Below are 20554 nucleotides of genomic sequence, written 5' to 3' on the forward strand. Positions count from 1 at the left end.
ATGCTTTTGAATTCTGGTGCTGGAGGAGACTCTTGAGAGTCCCATGGACTGCAAGAAGATAAAACCTATCCATTCTGAAGGAAATCAGCCCTGAGTGCTCACTGGAAGGACAGATCGTGAAGCTGAGGCTCCAATACTTTGGCCACCTCATGAGAAGAGACGAATCCTTGGAAATGACCCTGATGTTGGGAAAGATTGAGGGCACAAGGAGAAGGGGACGACAGAGGACGAGATGGTTGGACACTGTTCTTGAAGCTACCGTATGAACATGAGTCTGACCAAACTGTGGGAGGCAGCGGAAGACAGGAGTGCCTGGCGTGCTCTGGTCCATGGGGTCATGAAGAGTTGGACACGACTAAACAACAACGACAGAGAATAAAGCAACTGTACGGAAAGGAATTACTGTGATAATAAGAAATATTATGGGGGTATTGTGCCAAGAAAATTCCTCACTCAGGATGCAGTATTAGCAAAGTTAGGGCAGCCAATACATACTACTGTATACCTTTAAATAACATTCAACACACACACTTTATGTGAGTTTACCCCTCACATAGATACAAATCCCAGCAACCCTTAACAAAGGACAGTGTCTACAATTTATTTTTTTAGGCAGGAGGTGTCCTCAAAATGTGCTTTAAAGGTATTGTGTGTACACAGTATGGCTGACAAGTCAATCCTATAATGATTATTTCCCCTATATTGAGCTCCTTGAATTGAGAGATTAGCAAATGATGACTGGAAATGAGATGGGGACTATTAGTAACCAAGGTAAGATTGTTGCTGCAGCATTAATCTGAAGCATTTTAGAGTATTTCCACATTTTGTGCTATGTCCAGGATTTCTGTTTTAAGTGCCATAGAATCTCTCTCTCTCTCTCTCTCTCCATACTCTCTCTCTCTCTCTCTCTCTCTGTGTGTGTGTGTGTGTATTTCATTGTTCATAGTTCAGACACTGCTAGGTCTGACCTTCCTCAGAATACCTTTCAAGTTCTCTACTGTCATTTTATTAATCCCTAGAGAGAACTATTTTATGGTTTTTTATATTGCTCTTTCACAAATATTAGCTCTGTGTTGATACTCATGTTTTAGTTCAAAGTGTTCCTCAAATATCACAGTTCAGATTTCGTCTCTGAGGGGCTCAAAGATTTCCTTTCCTTTTTGTTAGGCCCTAGCTTATTCCCCCCCCCCCAAACAGATCAGATTCCCTACATTCACTATGTTGCTTTTATTGCAGTTTGGGATTATTTGTTCCAGTTAATTTTTTTTTGTTCAGGGGAAAGCTAATAAAGGTTGAGTAAATTGTTTATTACACATGAGGAAATTTAACATGTCATTCAGATTATATTGAGGAATTCCACATGCAATAATATTACAACTCTAATTTTGTGTTGTTTACTTAATAGCTGGTGGTTAAAAACTTGTCATTTATGCAGGAAGAGTGGACGGAATCAGAGGCTGAAGCTGAAGCAGGAGAGTAGGAAGAGGGAGGCCAAGAGGCAAAGATGAGTCAGGCTGGTGAAGAGTCCTGTCCTCCCCACTTGTCTCCCAGAACCAGAAGAGGCATACAAAGGGCGGAGGAGAGGTTGGCTGCATGCAGGGGCAGTCTCTGATTGCTTGGAAAAAACCCTGAGCAGGAGGGGACTTAGACGGATGTGAGGAGGCAGGGACTTTCAGCCTCAGCAACTGATTTTCAAGAGTAAGACCACCGGGAATGAGCTGCTCTGCTCATTAGGCCTGACACTCAACCAAGACTGTGGAGATTGTTCTTTGGCTAATAACAAGTTAATTTCAATTTTGAATTATGTGATTACTGAGTGGCACGCTCCTGTGACACAAATAAATTTATATCTGCTGATGGCTGCAAGCCACATTCATACCGGATCATATCAGATACTCAAAATCTCCACAGCATAAGTGTGGGGGATGACCTGGCTGCGAGACTGCAGCCACAGTACGTCATCAGGCTTAAAATTAATAATAATAATAATAATAATAATAATAATAATAATAATAATAATAATATAGAGGTATTGCATAATATCTCCTGGTAATCAATAAGCAAACAACAAATAAGTAAATACAGTGGTACCTCGGTTTATGAACATAATTGGTTCCGGAAGTCTGTTCATAAACTGAAGCGTTCATAAACTGAAGCGAACTTTCCCATTGAAAGTAATGGAAAGTGGATTAATCCGTTCCAGACGGGTCCGCGGAGTACTCAACCTGAAGCGTACTTAAGCCGAAGCATGGGTGTAATTGGTTCCGGAAGTCTGTTCATAAACTGAAGCATTCATAAACTGAAGCGAACTTTCCCATTGAAAGTAATGGAAAGTGAATTAATCCGTTCCAGATGGGTCCGCGGCGTTCGTAAACCGAAAATTCGTAAACCGAGGTGTTCATAAACCGAGGTTCCACTGTAATAGGAAATGGATATCCCTTCCCCACACCCCTTTATACCCACTGTAAAACCTAATAACTGGCTGGATAAGACTTACTGACCATTTGCTCTTGCAAACTTCCTTGGATTTTTTTTTTAAGGTACACATACACAGCAACAGAATTACCTATGCACATGCCCAGAATGAGAAAAAAGTACTTGAGGGAAGGGACAGAAAAGCACTTGGGGTTGAGTCATAGCTGCCAAGTTATCCCTTTTTTTAAAAAAAAAAAAAAATATTTTTATTAATTTTCCAATTAAAACCAATTATATCACATTCAATATTTCAAATTATACACATATATATATCAATCAAACCGAATGTTATGCCAAATCATCTAAATAATTTATTTTTGGGTTCCCATGCTTCAAGAAATTGGGAATTCCTCGCAACTGTCCACTGCCGTCTTATTTCTAAAGTTCAAATCGTCCTCCAAGCTCATAATATTCCAAATCTTCCCCTTACAGTCACATAGGTGTTTTCCACTTTCATCCGATTGTTCCAGCTGCTGAGATAAATATCAAACGAAGTTTCACAGATGTTCTTTCTCCTGTGTGAGTTAATCAGTCCAGCCTCCCCATAAATCTTCTTAGTGGAGCTCCCTGTTGCGACGAAGTAGCAGCGCCATCTTGAAAGGCTCAAATCACTTTCGTTTTCTCTCATAGCCATGAAGATTTACGATTTATTTATCTTTATAGAATTTACAGCTTTTTCAGGCAGGAGACCCAAACATCCAACCATGAACTCTTGGTAAATTAATGGATCTCCTTGCCCTATAGCTGAACTTAGCTTCAGGTCGCTGCTCCAATTTAAAGTGCGTCACAGCTCATAAATCCTCCGAACGCGTCCAGAGCTCCTTCCGTCTGACTAGGGGGGGGCTTTTCTCATCGGCAACTTCACATCTTTAAGAAATATGCTCAGTAACAACAGCTATAAAGTTCAACTCACACAGTCTTTTGCTTCTCTTTCACTCCAAACAAGCCAGGACATCGCGTCCGGGAAGGTACGAGGCAACAATATGAAGAAAAAATAAAAACTTGCTTCCCTTATCGCTCCGTCCCCATCAATCCTTCTTCCAGATGCCGTACATTCTTTGACTCCTCTCACTCAGCAGCTTAAAATTCTCAGCAGTAAACAGCGCTTCTTCCCCTCCTTCTGAAGTATGTCCATAGATTTAAGCCTAATTATCTTCTTTAACCATGGAAATCCCCGCCATGCAGATTAGCGTCCGGGAGTCCTGGCCGTCGTAAGTGCTCAGCCCAAGCTCCCCCCACTCCAAAAACAGTCGGAGTGGGTCTGGGGGCATCGCGGGCCAGCGGCCCCTCTCCGTAACCCCCGGAGAGGGTAGGGGGTTGCCATTTACTCCCCTAGCAACCGCCAAATTCCTTACGAAGGTCAGAGAGATGGAAAACAGGTCCGCCATTCCTGCAGGCGGAAACCGGAACCTCCAAGTTATCCCTTTTTTAAAGGGATTTTCCCTTATGCTGAATAGGCTTCCTCGTGAGAAAAGGGAAAACTTGGCAGCTATGGGTTGAGTGAGCTCCAACTACTAGTATGGATGGAAGGGGCTGAACACCAGGGAGTATTATGACTGAAAAATGTAAATGTGTGGGTGCTAACCTACCAGATGTGCACAAAGAAAAATCAGACCTGAATGACCAGTTTGTGATATAAGGTAACCTTTTGGGAGTACCCTGAGAGGTTGTTACACTTGGCAAGCCAAACCATCACAAATCCAGCTTTCCCCTTATGGATCCTACAGGTAGGACCGGCCCTATCATTAGGTAGAATGAGGCTGCTTCAGATTCTACAAAGCAACAAACCAATCTGCTACGAGGCTAGCTGACTTGAGCTACACATTTTATATGGCTGTCTTTTCCCAAATCCAAACTTGTTTATAACTTTCTGTTCTGCACCCCCACCCCAAACTCTTTCAGGTGTGTCAAAACCCATAGCCTGGATAGAAATTGCAATCCAGGCAACATTAAGAATCACTGAAGCCCTTTTCTCTTGTCCCAAATCACCCATCAAGTTTGTCAGGCAAAACCCCAGCAAATCTTCTCATTACAGCTAACTGAGTCAGTCAAACTCATAACACCATAAAAAAACTAAATTTCATTAATTAGCCAGATGTCTCACAGTTGGAGGAAGGTTATTGACAATTTAACAAGCCTTCCTTCCTACATACGTAGTTATAAAGAGTAAACACAACTTTTTAGGGTAGATTTTCCAAATGAATATTAAAATATCAACATATAAGCATAAAATATATATGTTATTGAGCAACTGCTTTGTAATGGCAATGTGTATTCAGGGGCTAAGTTTCCAGGAAAACATTTAAAATAATATTGAAAGATCATTAAGCATTCATAGAGAGAGTAATAAAACATTGATTAGCAGCATAGGATAACTGCATCAAAGACTTGCATAGAAGCAAGGATTGGTAACCATTTTAAAAATCTGTATTTTAATTAAGAAAATGGGGTGCAGTATCTCTATTTCCCGTTAATTTTGCATAAGGAGGAGAAAATCTTGTTAATCAGCCCAGCATTTCAGAAGGCAAAGAAGGAATTTTGGAGTGGAAAAAAAACATTAAATAAAGGAATTTTTCCTAGGAAGCTGCAAGCATACAGGAGTCAAATAAATACCTGATGAAATCCCACTGTGGTTTATGGTGCTGGAACTGAGATGGATTTGGCACTTTACATTCCCTTTGTGGCCAGAATAGGATTTACACCATCAGCAGTGTAGGAAAACAATTTACTACGCAGCCCAGAATCTGATATATTTAGCATGTGGGATTCTAACTGCTCCATGGATATTACCCTAAGCAGACAAGAGACCCAACCAAGATTTAAAAACTAGGTTGCCCATCTCATTTTGTACCTGGTATTCTGCAAACATCACTGCGGAATTTATGCTAGCATATTTCTCAGTGATGTTTATTGTTTTTGTTATGATTATGCTTCTAACATTTATATACCATATTTTCCTCCAAAGAGATCAAGGTGGTGTACGTGGCTCTCCCTACCCATTTTATCCTCACAACAACCCGGTGAGGTAGGATAGAGGCTGAGAGACAGTGACTGGACCAAGGTCACCCAGTGAACTTCGTGGCTAAGTGGGGATTTGAACCCTGGTTACTCAGGTCACGGTACCAAGGTGGCGCTGTGGGTTAAACCACAGAGTCTAGGGCTTGCTGACCAGAAGGTCGGCGGTTTGAATCCCTGCAACGGGGTGAGCTCCCATTGCTCGGTCCCAGCTCCTGCCCACCTAGCAGTTCGAAAGCACATCAAAGTGCAAGTACTGTAGATAAATAGGGACCGCTCCGGCGGGAAGGTAAACGGCGTTTCCGTGTGCTGCTCTGGTTCACCAGAAGCGGCTTTGTCATGCTGGCCACATGACCCGGAAGCTGTCTGCGGACAAACGCCGTCTCCCTCGGCCTATAGAGCGAGATGAGCGCCGCAACCCCAAAGTGGGACACGACTGGCCTGATGGTCAGGGGCCCCTTTACCTTTACTCAGGTCACAGTCCAACAATCTATTACAGCACACTGGTTCTCTTTGCAAAAGTGAAACAAGAATGCACTATTCCAGATTATTAATTTTATGTATGCCCTAACCTATTGGCTGCTGATTATTTTATAATTGTAATTTTAATATTTTATTTCATTGTATAGCACCTTGTGATTTCAAATGAAACATTGCTATGTTATGAACCACCTTTTAGTCAAGAAGGCTACAGATCAGGGCTGCAGTGATTAATAATCAACCTCAGTGGTACAGTACAGAGGGATTGCAGAGGAATGCAGCTCCCAATACTTTTTTCCAGAGCAGGAGCAATTAATTCATCTGCCAGAGCACCAGAGTACCAGGATCCTTCTTTCTCTGGCAAGTGAATGAGATGATTATAACCCTTCCCAGTTCATTCGTGACAGATTAGCATAGAGGAAGGCAGATAATGAGTTAAACAATAAAGCAAAGGCTGGATACATCTTAACTTTTATTGGATGGGGTTTCTACTTCATGCCAGCAGTTTAAATGATCAAGGATGTCTGCGTTTCTAGCTGAAAGCTAAAAGCTGTACTTTGGCTGGCTGAAAATATTTCGCTAAAGCTGAACCTGTTTCACAAACTGAACCTGTACAATCAGAAGTAAGTACCGCTGAGCTCAATGGAGCTTATGTCCAGATAACTATGCACAGGATTTTTAATGGTTAAAAAAGATGGAGACAGGAGACAGCAGTCTTTTACGTCCCTTGGCTCTTAAGCCCATTGCATGATTCTTTAATGGCTGACTCATCAGCTGTTGGGGTTAATAACTCAACTTTCATAGGACAATATTAGTACATTATCAGCATAATGTGATTTCACGGCCTCTCTATTCCTGTAAATGTTACTCAACTTACGTCAACTGCATCTTGAAGGAAAGCTGTGTTATTCTGGGGCTCATTCTGACATACAGTCGTACCTTAGATCCCAAACGCCTTGCGAGTCGAATGTTTTGGCTCCCAAACGCCACAAACCCGGAAGTGAGTGTTCCAGTTTGCAAATGTTATTTGGAACCCGGACGTCAGACACAGCTTCTGATTGGCTTCAGGAGCTTCCTGCAGCCAATCGGAAGCCATGACCTGGTTTCCGAAAGGTTTGGAAGTCGGACGGACTTCCGGAACGGATTCCGTTCGACTTCCAAGGTACAACTGTATTCAGCCCCTCAATCCCACTGCAAAAGGAGTCTGGTATCTGAATATCCCAAAACAATCTAAATGCCCATTAAATTTGATAAATACTGGGAACGTCTACCCCCATCTTCTCTTTTCCACTCCAACCATCCTAGCATCTTTTCCTACTTCCCTCCCTAACGTCCCAGTTACTATCCCCTCTCCACAAATCTCACCTCTTTCCTACTCTTCCACCCTGGTTCATGGTGGGTCCAGGTCTCCTATGAGGAAAGGTTGAAGCATTTGGGACTTTTTAGTTAAGAGCATGGAGAAAGTGGATAGAGAAAATCCGCCCCCGTGGTCCCATGATACTAGAACTCATGCCATGATGGCTATGCTCTGCCTCCAACCATGCTTCTGAATAACATTTGCTGGAAACTGCAGAAGGCAAACATGCTCTTGCACTCAGGTCCTGCTTGCAGGCTTCCCACGGGCATCTGGTTGGCCACTGTCAGAACAGGAAGCTGGACTAGATGGGTCATTGGTCTGATCCAGCAAGCTCTTCTTATGTTCTCAATTGCTCCAGGCAGGACAGGACTAGCTGTCATGTGACCACATATGCCTTTTCTCCCTTCCCTGTTCTCAGGTTCTCCACGAGTCAATTTGCTCTTGTCCCCAAAGCAGCATACTGTTCTCCCACCAGCAGTTTGTCCCTTCCGTCACAGCTGAGAACCCAGAAATATAAGAAAACCAGGAAGCAGCCTCAGATTGAGGTAAATAAAATAAAGCACTCAAAACAGAATTGAACCTAACTGAAGGAGCACCATTGGTAAAGAATGCCAGACTTCTAACAAAGAAAACACACTCACCTCCAAAGTTTGTGCGGGGAGAAAGCTTTAATAGAAAAATTAAAATAGGTGGTATATTTTCAAAAATTCTACAGGATGTTGTTCAACAAGATGATCAGGCAAACATTTTATTTTCTAGTTTAAATTTCTTTACGTGCATTTTGATAAGGGCAATTATAGTTTCATTCCCAAACATCTCGGCAAGTTGCAAAGGTGTCAACCCTCCCATGGGACTTTCTACATCAGCGGTGGCATTCAGCAACAAATAGCAAATTCCCAGGTGCCCTAAATAGATTTTAAGAGAGAGAGAGAGAGAGAGAGAGAGAGAGAGAGAGAGAGAGAGAGAGAGAGAGAGAGAGAGAGGTGTAAATGTTTTGGCATAGAATATATTTTCTACAACCACCCGAAGCTGCCTCACACAGAGTAAGATCAACAGCTTATCTAGCATGCGCTGCAACAGTTTGACTTCACCCCCAAAGGTGCACGCCTCCCTTGTCTCCGGAGAAAAACGGATGCCAACAAATTCCAAAAATTTAGGACAGGGATGGGGAAGTAGTGACCCTTCAGGTGTAGGTAACTTCCACTATCCCTGTTTGCTGGCTGAGTCTGATGCGAGTTGGGAGTCTCACAACGTTTTGAGGTTCTCCAGTCTTACTCTGGGGTACCAGACAGAGGTCTTATCCATCACCCGCTACTTGGTGTGCATTTTTAAATTGGAGAGACCAGGGAACGGACTTGGAACATTCTGCTTCAAATGTGTACGCTCTGCAACTAAGCCATCCCCCAGCTGTAAAATCAACTTTTATATGTTTGTGAAAATAAACCATTAACAATGGGCTTTCAACTTGATGATTTGTTGTATTGCTCAGATCTCAGGAATTTAATCCAGGTCTTCCAAGACTTTTGATTTTATCTATCTGGTTTAGCAAAGTTTCTTAATCACCTCCTAACTGGCTTAGCAACAGATGTGTGGATTAGAATTTACCAAGTGAAATATTTCAGATTTACCTTTCAGACTTAAAACATGACAATAGGAAGCATCTTAATTATGATGTCTATGTTAACACAACCTTTAGGAATATTAATGCACGTTTTACCGTGTTTCTCATATTTTAAGGCATCCCTACAAAATAAGGCATGGCAGGATTTTCCTGATGTGGAAAAATATAAGGCATACCTCGAAAATAAGCCGTGCCGGGTGGTGGGAGCAGGTCTGTGGCAAAGAAGGGTTGCTGCTGCCGCGTTAACCCCCAGGACCCGGCTGCAGCCTTTGCTTGCCGCGCACGCAGCCCCGGGACCCGGCTGCAGCCTTTGCCTGCCGCGCGCGAAGACCCGGTGGGAGCAGGTCTGTGGTCTGTACAGATACCGGTACTTAATTAAAAAATAAGACATCCCTTGAAAATAAGCCATGGTGTGTTTTTTTCAGGAAAAAATAAATATAAGACGTGTCTTATAATATGAGAAACACGGTAGAATACTTGTGGGGGTTTTTTGTCTTTAAATTTTGTTGTGGTTTAAAACTGTTGGGACTTTAAGATCAGGGCAGGGACAAGACTAGATGTTCTGGATTTTAAAAAAACAACAACAATCTGACAGGTATGTGTGGCATGCATAACAATTTTCCATGTCAGACAGGGCAGACAACAAGTATTTTGAGATCTGCTTAGCACTGTCAATGTAGTCTACTTCTCCCTCCCCTACACCTGAATGATAAAGGAACCCAGCAGATAGAAACTTTTCCAAGAGAGCTCCTCTAAGATGGCAGTGCTGGAGTAGAGTTCCCAGTGCCCCTATTCTGTAGCATATTTAGCACTGCGGTTTATGAAACTGCCCTCTCCACACACACCCTGCTGCCAGGCATGCAGTCACTGTGTATGAATGTGTATTACATCACCTATAACACAATCCTATGCTTACTGAAAAGAAACTCCCACTGAGTCAAGTGGGACTCACTCCCAGGTAAGCAGGTATACTGTATAGGATTGCAGTCTCACCCCAGAGGTGCACTCCATTGTCTCTCGAGACAGATGGATGCTAACAACACGAACTTACTTTAAAAATGTGGTAAGCCTGCATTTGGGTACCTTCCTGTCAATTCTATTCAGTGGGGCCCTGGACATTTTCCCCGATCCCTGCCAGGATGGCACCACTGCCCAAAGCTGTTATTTGCCCCATGAAGACCTATGGATAACGGCATGCATATGCTTTCATTTAAGGAGCAAATGGGTGGGAATGATTTTCTCATCAGGAAAATGGCACAGGTCAGGAACTTTTTGCAAACGGAGGTCCGCATTCCCTTCTGGGCAACCTTCTAAGGGCCACATGCCAGTGGTGGATGCTACCAGGTGCAAAAGTAGGCAGAGCAACACATGTAAAATTTACCTTTGTGCAGTTGGCTAATTTCTACCAACACCCCCTCTCTTAACCTCCATCCAGACATGCAAGATGCATTGTCAGAGTTCAGGAGCACATTCCAGCTACGTAGGTCATGGGTAGGCAAACTAAGGCCCGGGGGCCGGATCCGGCCCAATTGTCTTCTCAATCCGGCCCGTGGATGGTCCGGGAATCAGCACACTTTTACATGAGTAGAATGTGTGCTTTTATTTAAAATGCATCTCTCGGTTATTTGTGGGGCATAGGAATTAGTTCTCTCCCCCTTCTTTTAAATATAGTCTAGCCCCGCATAAGGTCTGAGGGACAGTGGACCGGCCTCCTGCTGAAAAAGATTGCTGAGCCCTGAGCTAGGCAATCTCAGGGCATGAAGCAAGGCCAGGGAGGGGGGGTGGCCTGGAATGAGGGGGTGGTGGAGTAGGGTACTATGACACCCTGTGCAAGGCCAAACCCACCCCCAACCCCACCTTCCCAAAGGCAGGTAAGGCAGTGTGAGGGCTCTGGCAGGGTCCTAGAGCCCTACTAACTCCTTCCCAAAGCTGGGAAAGCACTAACTAGGTTTCCCCCCCTGGTCTTCGGAGAGTTCCGCAGGCCAGGCAGAGACTTGGTCCCAATCCCGAGATTTCCCCACCCCTTGCATAGGGACCAACTCCCAATCCCCCCCCCAACACTGGATTGCTTCTATCTGACCACAATCTCCACTGTTTCCTCTAATTTGGCCGTAAGAAAGCGGGGCAAAACACCTGTATTACCTCCTTGCACTTGTAAAATGGCAGAACTACCTTAAAATCAGAATTTATCAAAAAAAGGTTTGAAGCATTACCGTAAGCAATAGCAAGATGTAACGCAGTCGCCCCATCGCACTGTGGATTTGGGACGTTCACATTAATTCCAGGGTAATGCAAGAGCGAAGACACAAGATGCATTTTTCCAGTGTTTACTGCGGCATGAAGTGCTGTGTTTCCATTTTCTGCTACTTGGTTTATGTTGGGCACAGGAAGAGCCTGGAAAATTAGCAGGAAATACTGCTCACCCACCGAAGCAGAGCTAAGGGCCAGCTAGAATAAAATCAGAAAGCCAGCATTTTGTGCACTTTCCTACATAATCTACTATATATTCGGGGGGAAATGCTGCAAGTTATGCATTTGCACGCCTCCTCTTAAGATATCGTAAGCATATTTTGCATGATGATTCACAAGATCAAGGAGCAGGTTTTCACCTATGTTTGGATACAGTTGGACAACATTTAGAATGAAGATGGCAAACTGAACCTTTCAAAATTGCACTGGTTTTTTGGTTTCTTAGAATTCCTGAGCAGCATTGCTAGTATATTGTATACTACGGTAATAGCAAACTCATTCTGTGAATGTAGAGCCTTATGTAGCCAAAATTGCACACATCCACACCAAAGGAAGTATCAGCAGGCTTTTGAGAATCCTAAGATTTCCAGACGTATAAATCTTTTTTGGGGGGGGGGGAACCCTAAAAGCAGCTCAATAAGGACTGAGCATGCTCAATGGACACAGAATGCTAGACTGGACAAAACCCAGGGAAGGGGAATAAAATAGCTTTCCCAGTAAATAATATGGTTGGTTGTAATCCTAAACAGAGAGACTCCATGCTGCAAAATTTTTGTTGCTGGACCCATTTTGTCAATGCATGAAAATTTTGATTTCTAGATCACTTCCATCTCTAATTCTCATTTGCCTTGAAGTTTTAAAACTAAAGTAATTTCCATTTCCAAACCACCTAGAAAACTCATGGAGAAATAAGTATTTTGTTCTCCAGTTAGCTCTTAATGTAAAAATACACACACACACACCAAAAAAAAAACCCACCTCTCTTCATATAGGCTAGAACCAATGCTGAAATAAATTTAACTACGTAAGTACAGCAGCATCAGAAACCTCATTGATGGTTTTGGAGTTTTACAAAATGCTTGGGGATTTGGGGCGTATAAAGACTTGGATTTTAAAAGACTTACAGAGACATAAATCAAGCCCTTGTGGATCAGACCAAAGGTCCAACTGGTACAGCGTCTCATTTCCTACAGTGCAGAATCAGTACCTTCTGGGAGGTCCACACTAAAGGTAAATGAAGGCAATTGCACACATTTCTTGCTGCCCCTCAGTAACTGTTATTTAACAGTATACTGCCTCTGAACCCGGAGGTTCCACTTCACTATCGCAATGCAGCAACAGAGTGCAGAGTGAGGCACAGCTCTGGAAGATCTGCAGCTTCCCACGCATGAAGGATCAGGTTCAGTTCCTGCAATCTCTAGCTAAAGAACCCGAGACAGGAAAGATCCCTGTTGAAATCGTGGAAAGACAGCAATACCGCAAGGGAAGCAATACTACTCCAGACTGTCGTGACTCAGGGTACGGCAGTTTAAAATAGAACTGTGCATCAGCACGGGAGTTGCAGAATTCCTGCTAATCCAGGCACTAGGAAGCATTGCCTGCTTAGGAGGCAGCAGCAACCTTTTTACCCTTTACCCAAGTGACCTCAGCACAAAGGGAAGTTCATTCCCTTCCCTGTGGAGCACATCTTTCTCCATAGCTTTCTGGACTATCAGGAGTTTAGAAAAAGAAGCCCTCTCTCCCTTTGCAGTTTTATCAAACGAAATGGAAAAGCAAATGCCATATAACAGTGGTTCCCAATTGGTGGCCTGAGGACCCCCGGGAGTAACCCACTCTGTGGCACAATTCACATAACAAAAACTACCATAGAGATGTCCATTGTTTCAATGGCTTGGCTTTTGAAAAACAGGAGGTACACAGTACTTAGCTAATGGGAAACCACTGCCATATAACAAAGATATGGCCCAGCAGGCCAAAAAGGTTTCCCATCTCTATCTCCCACCACCACTGGCAACCTCATGGGCCAACTATGACAGGTGGCGGGCCCACTTGTCAATCACCAGACACCTTAATTACACCAGATGATTTGACAGGTGGGTGTTGGTGCCCACCTGTCAGGGCTGGCCTGTAGAGGAAGGGGGGAGAGGGTTGACTTCTCCACGCACCAGCTGTTGTGCAGAGAGGTCAATCCTGCTTAACACTGGTTTTGGGTGCATGAGAGAAGTCCCAGATTTGTTTTAATTTCCACTTTAGTTATCATTCAGTTATCATTTTGTATGTGAAAAAAAATGTCTTTTCTCCAAGAAGCAACAGAGATCCAATAATGGAGGGGGGGAGGGGTGTTTGCCCCTTTGGTGCTTTCTAGGATAGAACCTCCAAGTTCAGAGGCAGTATACCACCGAGTAGCAAGAGAGGGCCATTGCCTTCATGCCCTGTGCTTTTTGGCTTCCTGGAGGTATCTTGCTGATCACGGTGGGAAGTAAGATGTTGGACTAAGAAGTTAGGTCTCCAGTCTGATCCAGCAGAATTCTTCTCATTTTCTTTAAATGCTCAGCTTTGCACAGCTTTTGTAAGCCACTTATTCAAGCAGTATCTACATTTTGTGATAGATGAATGTAGTTGCATAAAAGAATTGGTGCTGAAATGGAGTAAGCTGGAGGAGGGACCCAAATGCGAGATGCAGGACCCAGAGGAAGAGTGGCTTGGATTTTTCATTCTCCCTGTCACACCATCACCCTGCTCTCGCCGCCGCCCCCGCCCCCCGCCAGCATTCCATGCCAACTGAGCACGCTCAACTTGTATAACCTCATCAGTAATTGTTGTCATCATCATCACCAACGCCACCATTTATGAAGATAATGATGGCTCTTGATCAAGATGATGACCTCTTGGGTGTTAAGAAGAAACAGTACCTCTGCAGAGCCTCTCAATACTTTTGCCATCTATTGTAAGTCTGGTGCCTTATAAACTCTTTTATAAGAATTCCGATTGCAACATTGGACTTTTTATGTTCTGTGCTAATCTTGCCTAGAAATAAGTCCCACTGAGCTCCGTGGAACTTACTTATGAGTGGATAAGCCAAGGAATTCACTGTAAATTACTTCTGAGCTTATTGAGGAGCTCATCTCCCTGTAATTCACGCTTCCAAGGAAAACAATTTCCAAGAGATGCTACTGAGTTTGGGAGGCAGACATCAATTCAAACGTTTCCCTGAACTAATAAAGTTGACACCAGCTTGCTTCTGCAAAAAGACAATTGCAACGCCTTGTGGAATTTGAACAGTCACCACTCCATAAGCCTGCACATTACCCTTGGGGGATAATGAATCAACAGCTGTGCAGTTTTCAGAAGCAGTCTTTTAACTCAGCCTCACATCACTGAAGGTTGCTTTTCACATTGCAGTTTCAGATGTGCACCAAAGACATTTTAGGTTGGATATGGGGATCCTTTGGCCCTCCAGATGTTGCTGAACTACAACTCCCATCACCCCCAGCAAACATGGCCAGTGGCCTGGGATTATAGGAGATGTCACTCAGCAACATCTGGAGGGCCAAATGTTTAAGTAGATGGCAAAACATCTAAAGTGTAAACGTGACATGTTTGCAAATGACGTTATCACAAAAAATGAATCCGAATATTTTAAAATCTGAAGGAATGATAGCGCAGATCAGAATCAAAGTTATACCAAAATAGCAATTTACAGTGCAATCCTAGACGGGCTTACTCAGAAGTAAATGTAATTCTGTCCCACATGGCTTACTCCCAGGTAAATGTGCATAGGTTTGCAGGCGTATCACCTTCCACACCTCCTGCTTTATAATAAGAGTTTCAGAAATCTAAAAAATAAATGTAAATGTAAATCTTCTGAGTGACTGACCATTTCAATGAAATAATCCAAGATCTTTGACTGATCATATATAGTGGCTAAAAATATTAGATTTCTGTTCTTTTCATCAGCAACACTGAGATCAAGCTTCTGGCTTCTAACAAGGTAATCCAAGACATCTGCATATCCCAACTGAACAGTCTGTAAAGCTCTGAGGAAGGAAAAAAGCAAATATGTTAACAGTTAACACTGCTATTTTTATCATTTACATTCCATTCAAACTGATTGGCCACTGTTATGTCCGATCAACAGCCAGACTCCAAAGAACTATGCATTTAATTTGGTACTTTCCCGCCTAAGCCTCCCTCCCTCTGGGAGAGTTTCAACAGCAGTTTGCATTAGGAGAAGGGAGTTCAATGCCCCAAGTAGAGGTGGAGGCAGTGAACCAGCAGGGTATACCAGTATATATGAGCCCTTTGGGTAAACACAAAGTTGGTTTCTGCATCTTGCCTAAAGGTTTTTACATATATCTGAATACATGATCAAAGAAGATCAGAAAATAACCTCTTGAGGGGGAGTGTTCCAAAGCTCTGGGTTCACAAATAAAAAGGCCCTGCTCTTGGCAGAAACAAATTTCATTCATAAAGCCCTAGGGAGAGTCAGGCTTCAGACCCAGTCATCTCACCCACATCACCTAGATCAGGGATGGAGAACCCATGGTTGCTCAGGTGTCATTGAGTTCCACCTCCCATCACTTCAGCCAGCGTGCCCAATGGTAAGGGATGATGGGAGCCAAATCCAAGGGCATCTTGTGGGTCACAGGCTAGTAGCCACCCCTAACCTGTGAAGCAAGTCCCACTGACTTCAGTGGACCTTGCTTCCATGTAAATATGCTTACGATTCACACTAAGAGATGTATTGCCATGTAAGTTCATACCAGTGTTGGCTTGCTCAATGAGTATTAAACCAACCTTACCTAAAAAGATTGTTTGAAGTACTTAACTGATTTGAGAAAGTCAGCAAATGTTCTTTAATAATAGCAAACGATAAGCAATGTATTGTGTCTTCATTGTATCTTTATTATTATTCCAAAAGGTATTAGGAAATAATTTACAGTTACACTGTATTGTCTCTTTCAATTTGATGGTATATATACAATGGCTAGGTTCTATGTCCACTGTCAGAGCAATTTCGTCTCTGAATTCCAGTTGCTAGGAATCACAGGTGTGGGGAGTGCTGTTGTGCGCAGGCCCAGCTTTCAAGTTTCCCATCAGCATCTGGTTGGCCACTGGGATGCCGGACTAGTTGGGCCATTGGCCTGATCCAGCAGGATCTTCTCATGCTCTTCATCAATATACAGAGTGAATTCAATCCAAAAGCCTGTTTCAGGACAGTATTCATACTGCTGCTGGAGAATGGGTGGAACCAAGGCAAAGAAAGCAGGAAGACCCAATGTCCTCCTTCATTTGAATGAAACTATTAGCAAATATACTGTTTCCAAATCAATGACTAGCCATTATAGCAAGACTTGAAAAAGCAATTTGTCTAGTTCAGGGAAAGGGAACCTGTGTCCCTTGAGATGCTGTTAGATTACAACTCCCATATACTGTATATTCCCATATACCGTACAAGACTGGGTGTATAAGACGACCCCCAACTTTTCCAGTTAAAATATAGAGTTTGGGATATACTTGCCATATAAGAAATATGACCCGGCGTATAAGACCACCCCCAACTTTTGAAAAGATTTTCCTGTGTTAAAAAATAGTCTTATATGCAGGAATATACAGTATATAATTTTTGGGTTACACAGCAATCTCAGCATGTGTGCCTGTATGTTCTCAAACAGCACCCACAGTATTACCGTTCTCTCATATACCGGTAGTTTTCCGTCTACAGGAGAAACTCCTCCTGCATACTTGTTTCCAGGGCAGCTGTCTACCAGTTCCACCTGGTACACCGGCTGAGACCCTACCTACCTGCGCGCTGTCTCACCAGAGTGGTACATGCGCTGGTTATCTCCAGCTTGGACCACTGCAATGCACTCTACGTGGGGCTACCTTTGTAGGTGACTCGGAAACTACAACTAATCCAGAATGCGCTTGCTAGACTGGTGACTGGGAGAGGCCGCTGGGACTATATAACCTGAAAGGCCTACATTGGCTCCCAGTACGTTTCCAAGCACAATTCAAAGTGTTGGTGCTGACCTTTAAAGCCCTAAATGGCCTAGGCCCTGTATACCTGAAAGAGCACCTCCACCCCCATCATTCAGCCCAGACACTGAGATCCAGTACCAAGGGCCTTCTGGCAGTTCCTGCACGGTGAGAAGTGAAGTTACAGGGAACCAGGCAGAGGGCCTTCTCGGTAGTGGCACCCACCCTGTGGAATGCCCTCCTATCAGATGTCAAAAAGATGAGTAATTATATATCTTTTTGGAGACATCTGAAAGCAGCCCTGTATAGGGAAGTTTTTTAAAGTTTAATGATTTACTATGCTTTTATGTATGCTGGAAGCTGCCCAGAGTGGCTGGGGCAACCCAGCCAGATGGGCGGGGAACAAATTAATAATGATAATGATACATGGATCATCCCTATGCATACATGGAACAGTCTCATCACAAAAGAGAACAGGAAGCTTCTGCATGAGTAGGAGTCCCTTTCCCCAAGGTCAGGAAGGCTAGAGCTCGAAGGAGAGTTAATGCGTCAGCAATGAAACCACTAAGACCAAGGCCTCATCCCACCCCTTTCTCTCAGGGCCTGGTTGAAGCCTGACTTGCAGCTAGTCAAACACTTCACCAATAGCAGTGAAGCTGCATGGCTGGTTTGCTGTCACCTCTGCTCCAACGGAAGATGGGGTGTGTGTCTAAGAACCAGCCAGGATCCCAGGCAAATGGTGTGGGGACCGCCAAGGCTATGGCAGGGATGTTCCAATCGGATGGCTCCTCCACATTGGTAATCGTGAGATCTGCTAGAAAGTCCTGCCCCTGAGGAGACCTGAGGTTCAAGGTCTGGGCAGGGCTGAACGCTGACAGAACTCCTGTCTACCTGGCTCTGCATTCTTCTTCAGCAGTACATCTGCTCCTCCTTCACACAGGGACAGGATGCAAACACATTTGAGGATTGAGCAACATCTAGGAATGCCTGTGTATGTCTGCAAACTATGCTGGACAGAAATTGCTAGGGCCGCTCTAATTATGGTCATTTCTGAGCATCGTAGAATAAAGGCTATGCACGTTATATCAAGTGGCCTGAAGGGGCACACAAGTACGCTAGATTGGTAATAGCCTAGAATTAAATAAAATCAGTAGGTCGATGGAAGTACTTCGAAAAACACTGAGATCACAGTGAAATACTCCAGGCTAAACAGCCTGATCTCTGTCAGATCAAAAGAAGCTGGAAAGAAAAACTTCTCTCTCATACAAGGACGGGCCATCTTCACAGCTCTACCTTTAATCCATGGGCGAGCCTACATCAAAGAAGTCTGGGATGACATAATTTCTAGGGACTGATATTAAAATAAGGTCCACGAGGATGCTCTCCAAGTTTTAAATGGTATAAATTTAAATATAGTATGCCAATCTTATATGCATAGGTGTATTTACAGGTGAAACTCGGAAAATTAGCATATCGTCGAAAAGTGCATTTATTTCAGTAATGCAACTTAAAAGGTGAAACCAATATACGAGATAGATGCATGACATGCAAAGCAAGATATGTCACGCCTTTATTTGTTGTAATTGTAATTATTTGTCGTTAGGCGGGTCGATTATAAATGGAATGTAATTAATGAAATGTAATAGCAATGTTTATTTTTGTATTATTGTTACTATTTGTTTTATTAGTGTGGAATTTCCAAAAGAAAGAATTTGTAAAAATTAAAAGAAAAGTAAAAAATAATAAGTTGCATTACTGAAATAAATGCACTTTTTGACGATATTCTAATTTTCCCAAGTTTCACCTGTATATACATTGGCACTTTCTAAGCAAATTGCAATGGTTGGTGGCTGATGCAAATATCTGCCTATGAACCATGGATGAGAATAAATCAACAAACCCGTGATTATTTTAACTTGCAGATGAGAATCCGTACATCAAAGGAAACCAAAGCTGCTGCTGCCGACAGCAATTCTACTCCAATGCAACCTCACCGTCAGCATGTCACAAGGTGGGAGCGATTTAATACATCTGTTGCAGCAATGCTGAGAAATCTGGGGCACTATAGAGACAAACTGATTTATTGCAGCATGAGGTGCCATAGGCAACAACCTGCTTCATCATAGGGAGGAGGAGGGAATCCACACCTTCCTGGTTCTCAGTTGGGCCCTGATCAGAGGTGGTGTTTCCATTTGCTTCTCTCTCTCTCTCTCTCTCTCTCTCTCTCTCTCTCTCTCTCTCTCTCTCAAGTAGTCTTACACACAGCCTAATCAGACTCTTCACCAGCAGCAGTAAAGTTTCTGTCTGGCATAAAAACATATGCTTCCTAGGGATGGCCAGCTGAAAACTACTTTGATTTTTAGAGCCTAACTTCCTGTGATGCTATTGGGCAGGCAAGAACTCAACCGTACCAAACTCCTAAAACAAACACAATTACAGTGGTGCCTTGCTAGACGAAATTAATTCGTTCCACGGGTCTTTTCTTATAGCGAAAAAATTGTCTAGCGAATCCCATAGGAATGCATTGAATTTTTTTTTAATTTCCCCCCCCCATAGGAACGCATTAATTGAATTCCAATGCATTCCTATGGGAAACCGCGATTCGCTAGATGAATTTTTCGTAAAACGCATTCGTCTAGCGAGGCAACCTCCGCTCGAAAAATCCTTTCGTTAAGCGGAAATTTCGTTAAGCAGGGCATTCGTTAAGCGAGGCACCACTGTAATTGTACTGCTGGATAAGTGTTATTGCATTTGTATTTGTTTAAAAATAAACAAATACAAATGCAATAACAATACAGTACCAAACTCCTGACTACAGCTCTACCTGCATCCTTTCTGCCCCACAGATTTATAGGGTGGAAACCAGATTACCTGCCTTATTCGACAAGACATTCCAGGAGAATATTATTGTGCAGCTGATGAAGTCCCAAAGTCGGGAATAATGGGAGCCAGAGGCATTGTGCTACATTAGGGGTACCCACTGTGATGCTCAATGGATGTTGTGGGACTCCAACTCCCATCAGTCCCCATCAGCATCATGCCCCATGAAATACAGACTAAAATGTGGGGTTTCTGGAAGTTTATTTATGCATTTCTTAACTTTGGTTCAACTGACAGGCCATTCTTTTCTCTTTTGAAGTGCACAGTTAACTATTTGTGGATGATTCTAACTGGGGGCAAGTATGTTTAGCTAACAGGATGTAAGATTTTCATATGAATGTGCAAGGGAGCACAATACATATGGAAGCACGAGCTGTATGGGGACACTGGCCTCTGCCAATGCATAATGTGTGAATGAGTGAGGAGAGGCTTGTGACACAACAGAAAACAGTTGACCAAAAATATCGGTTTGGCAGTTATGTTCCAGTACGTCATAC

The 20554-nt window shown here is 43.3% G+C and overlaps 1 protein-coding gene across 3 annotated transcripts in view; it reads right to left on the reverse strand.

The window, feature by feature from the left end:
* Positions 1-7319: 7319 nt before the first annotated feature.
* Positions 7320-20554, reverse strand: part of LOC118092636 (uncharacterized) — a 42433-nt gene continuing 29198 nt past the window's right edge. Inside the window, exons 4-6 of one of the 3 annotated variants that reach the window (XM_060282679.1) lie at positions 15076-15235; positions 11162-11342; positions 7320-8232 (exon numbers count right to left, since the gene is read on the reverse strand). In XM_060282679.1, coding sequence (XP_060138662.1) covers positions 8063-8232; positions 11162-11342; positions 15076-15235 — 511 coding nt within the window. In that variant the 3' untranslated portion in view covers positions 7320-8062. Of the gene's footprint in view, positions 8233-11009; positions 11343-15075; positions 15236-20554 lie in introns of those variants that run through there. The other 2 variants (XM_035130952.2, XM_060282680.1) reach the window with 2 other exon arrangements.

Source organism: Zootoca vivipara, chromosome 14 (assembly GCF_963506605.1).
Source record: "Zootoca vivipara chromosome 14, rZooViv1.1, whole genome shotgun sequence".
Lineage (NCBI taxonomy): Eukaryota > Metazoa > Chordata > Lepidosauria > Squamata > Lacertidae > Zootoca > Zootoca vivipara.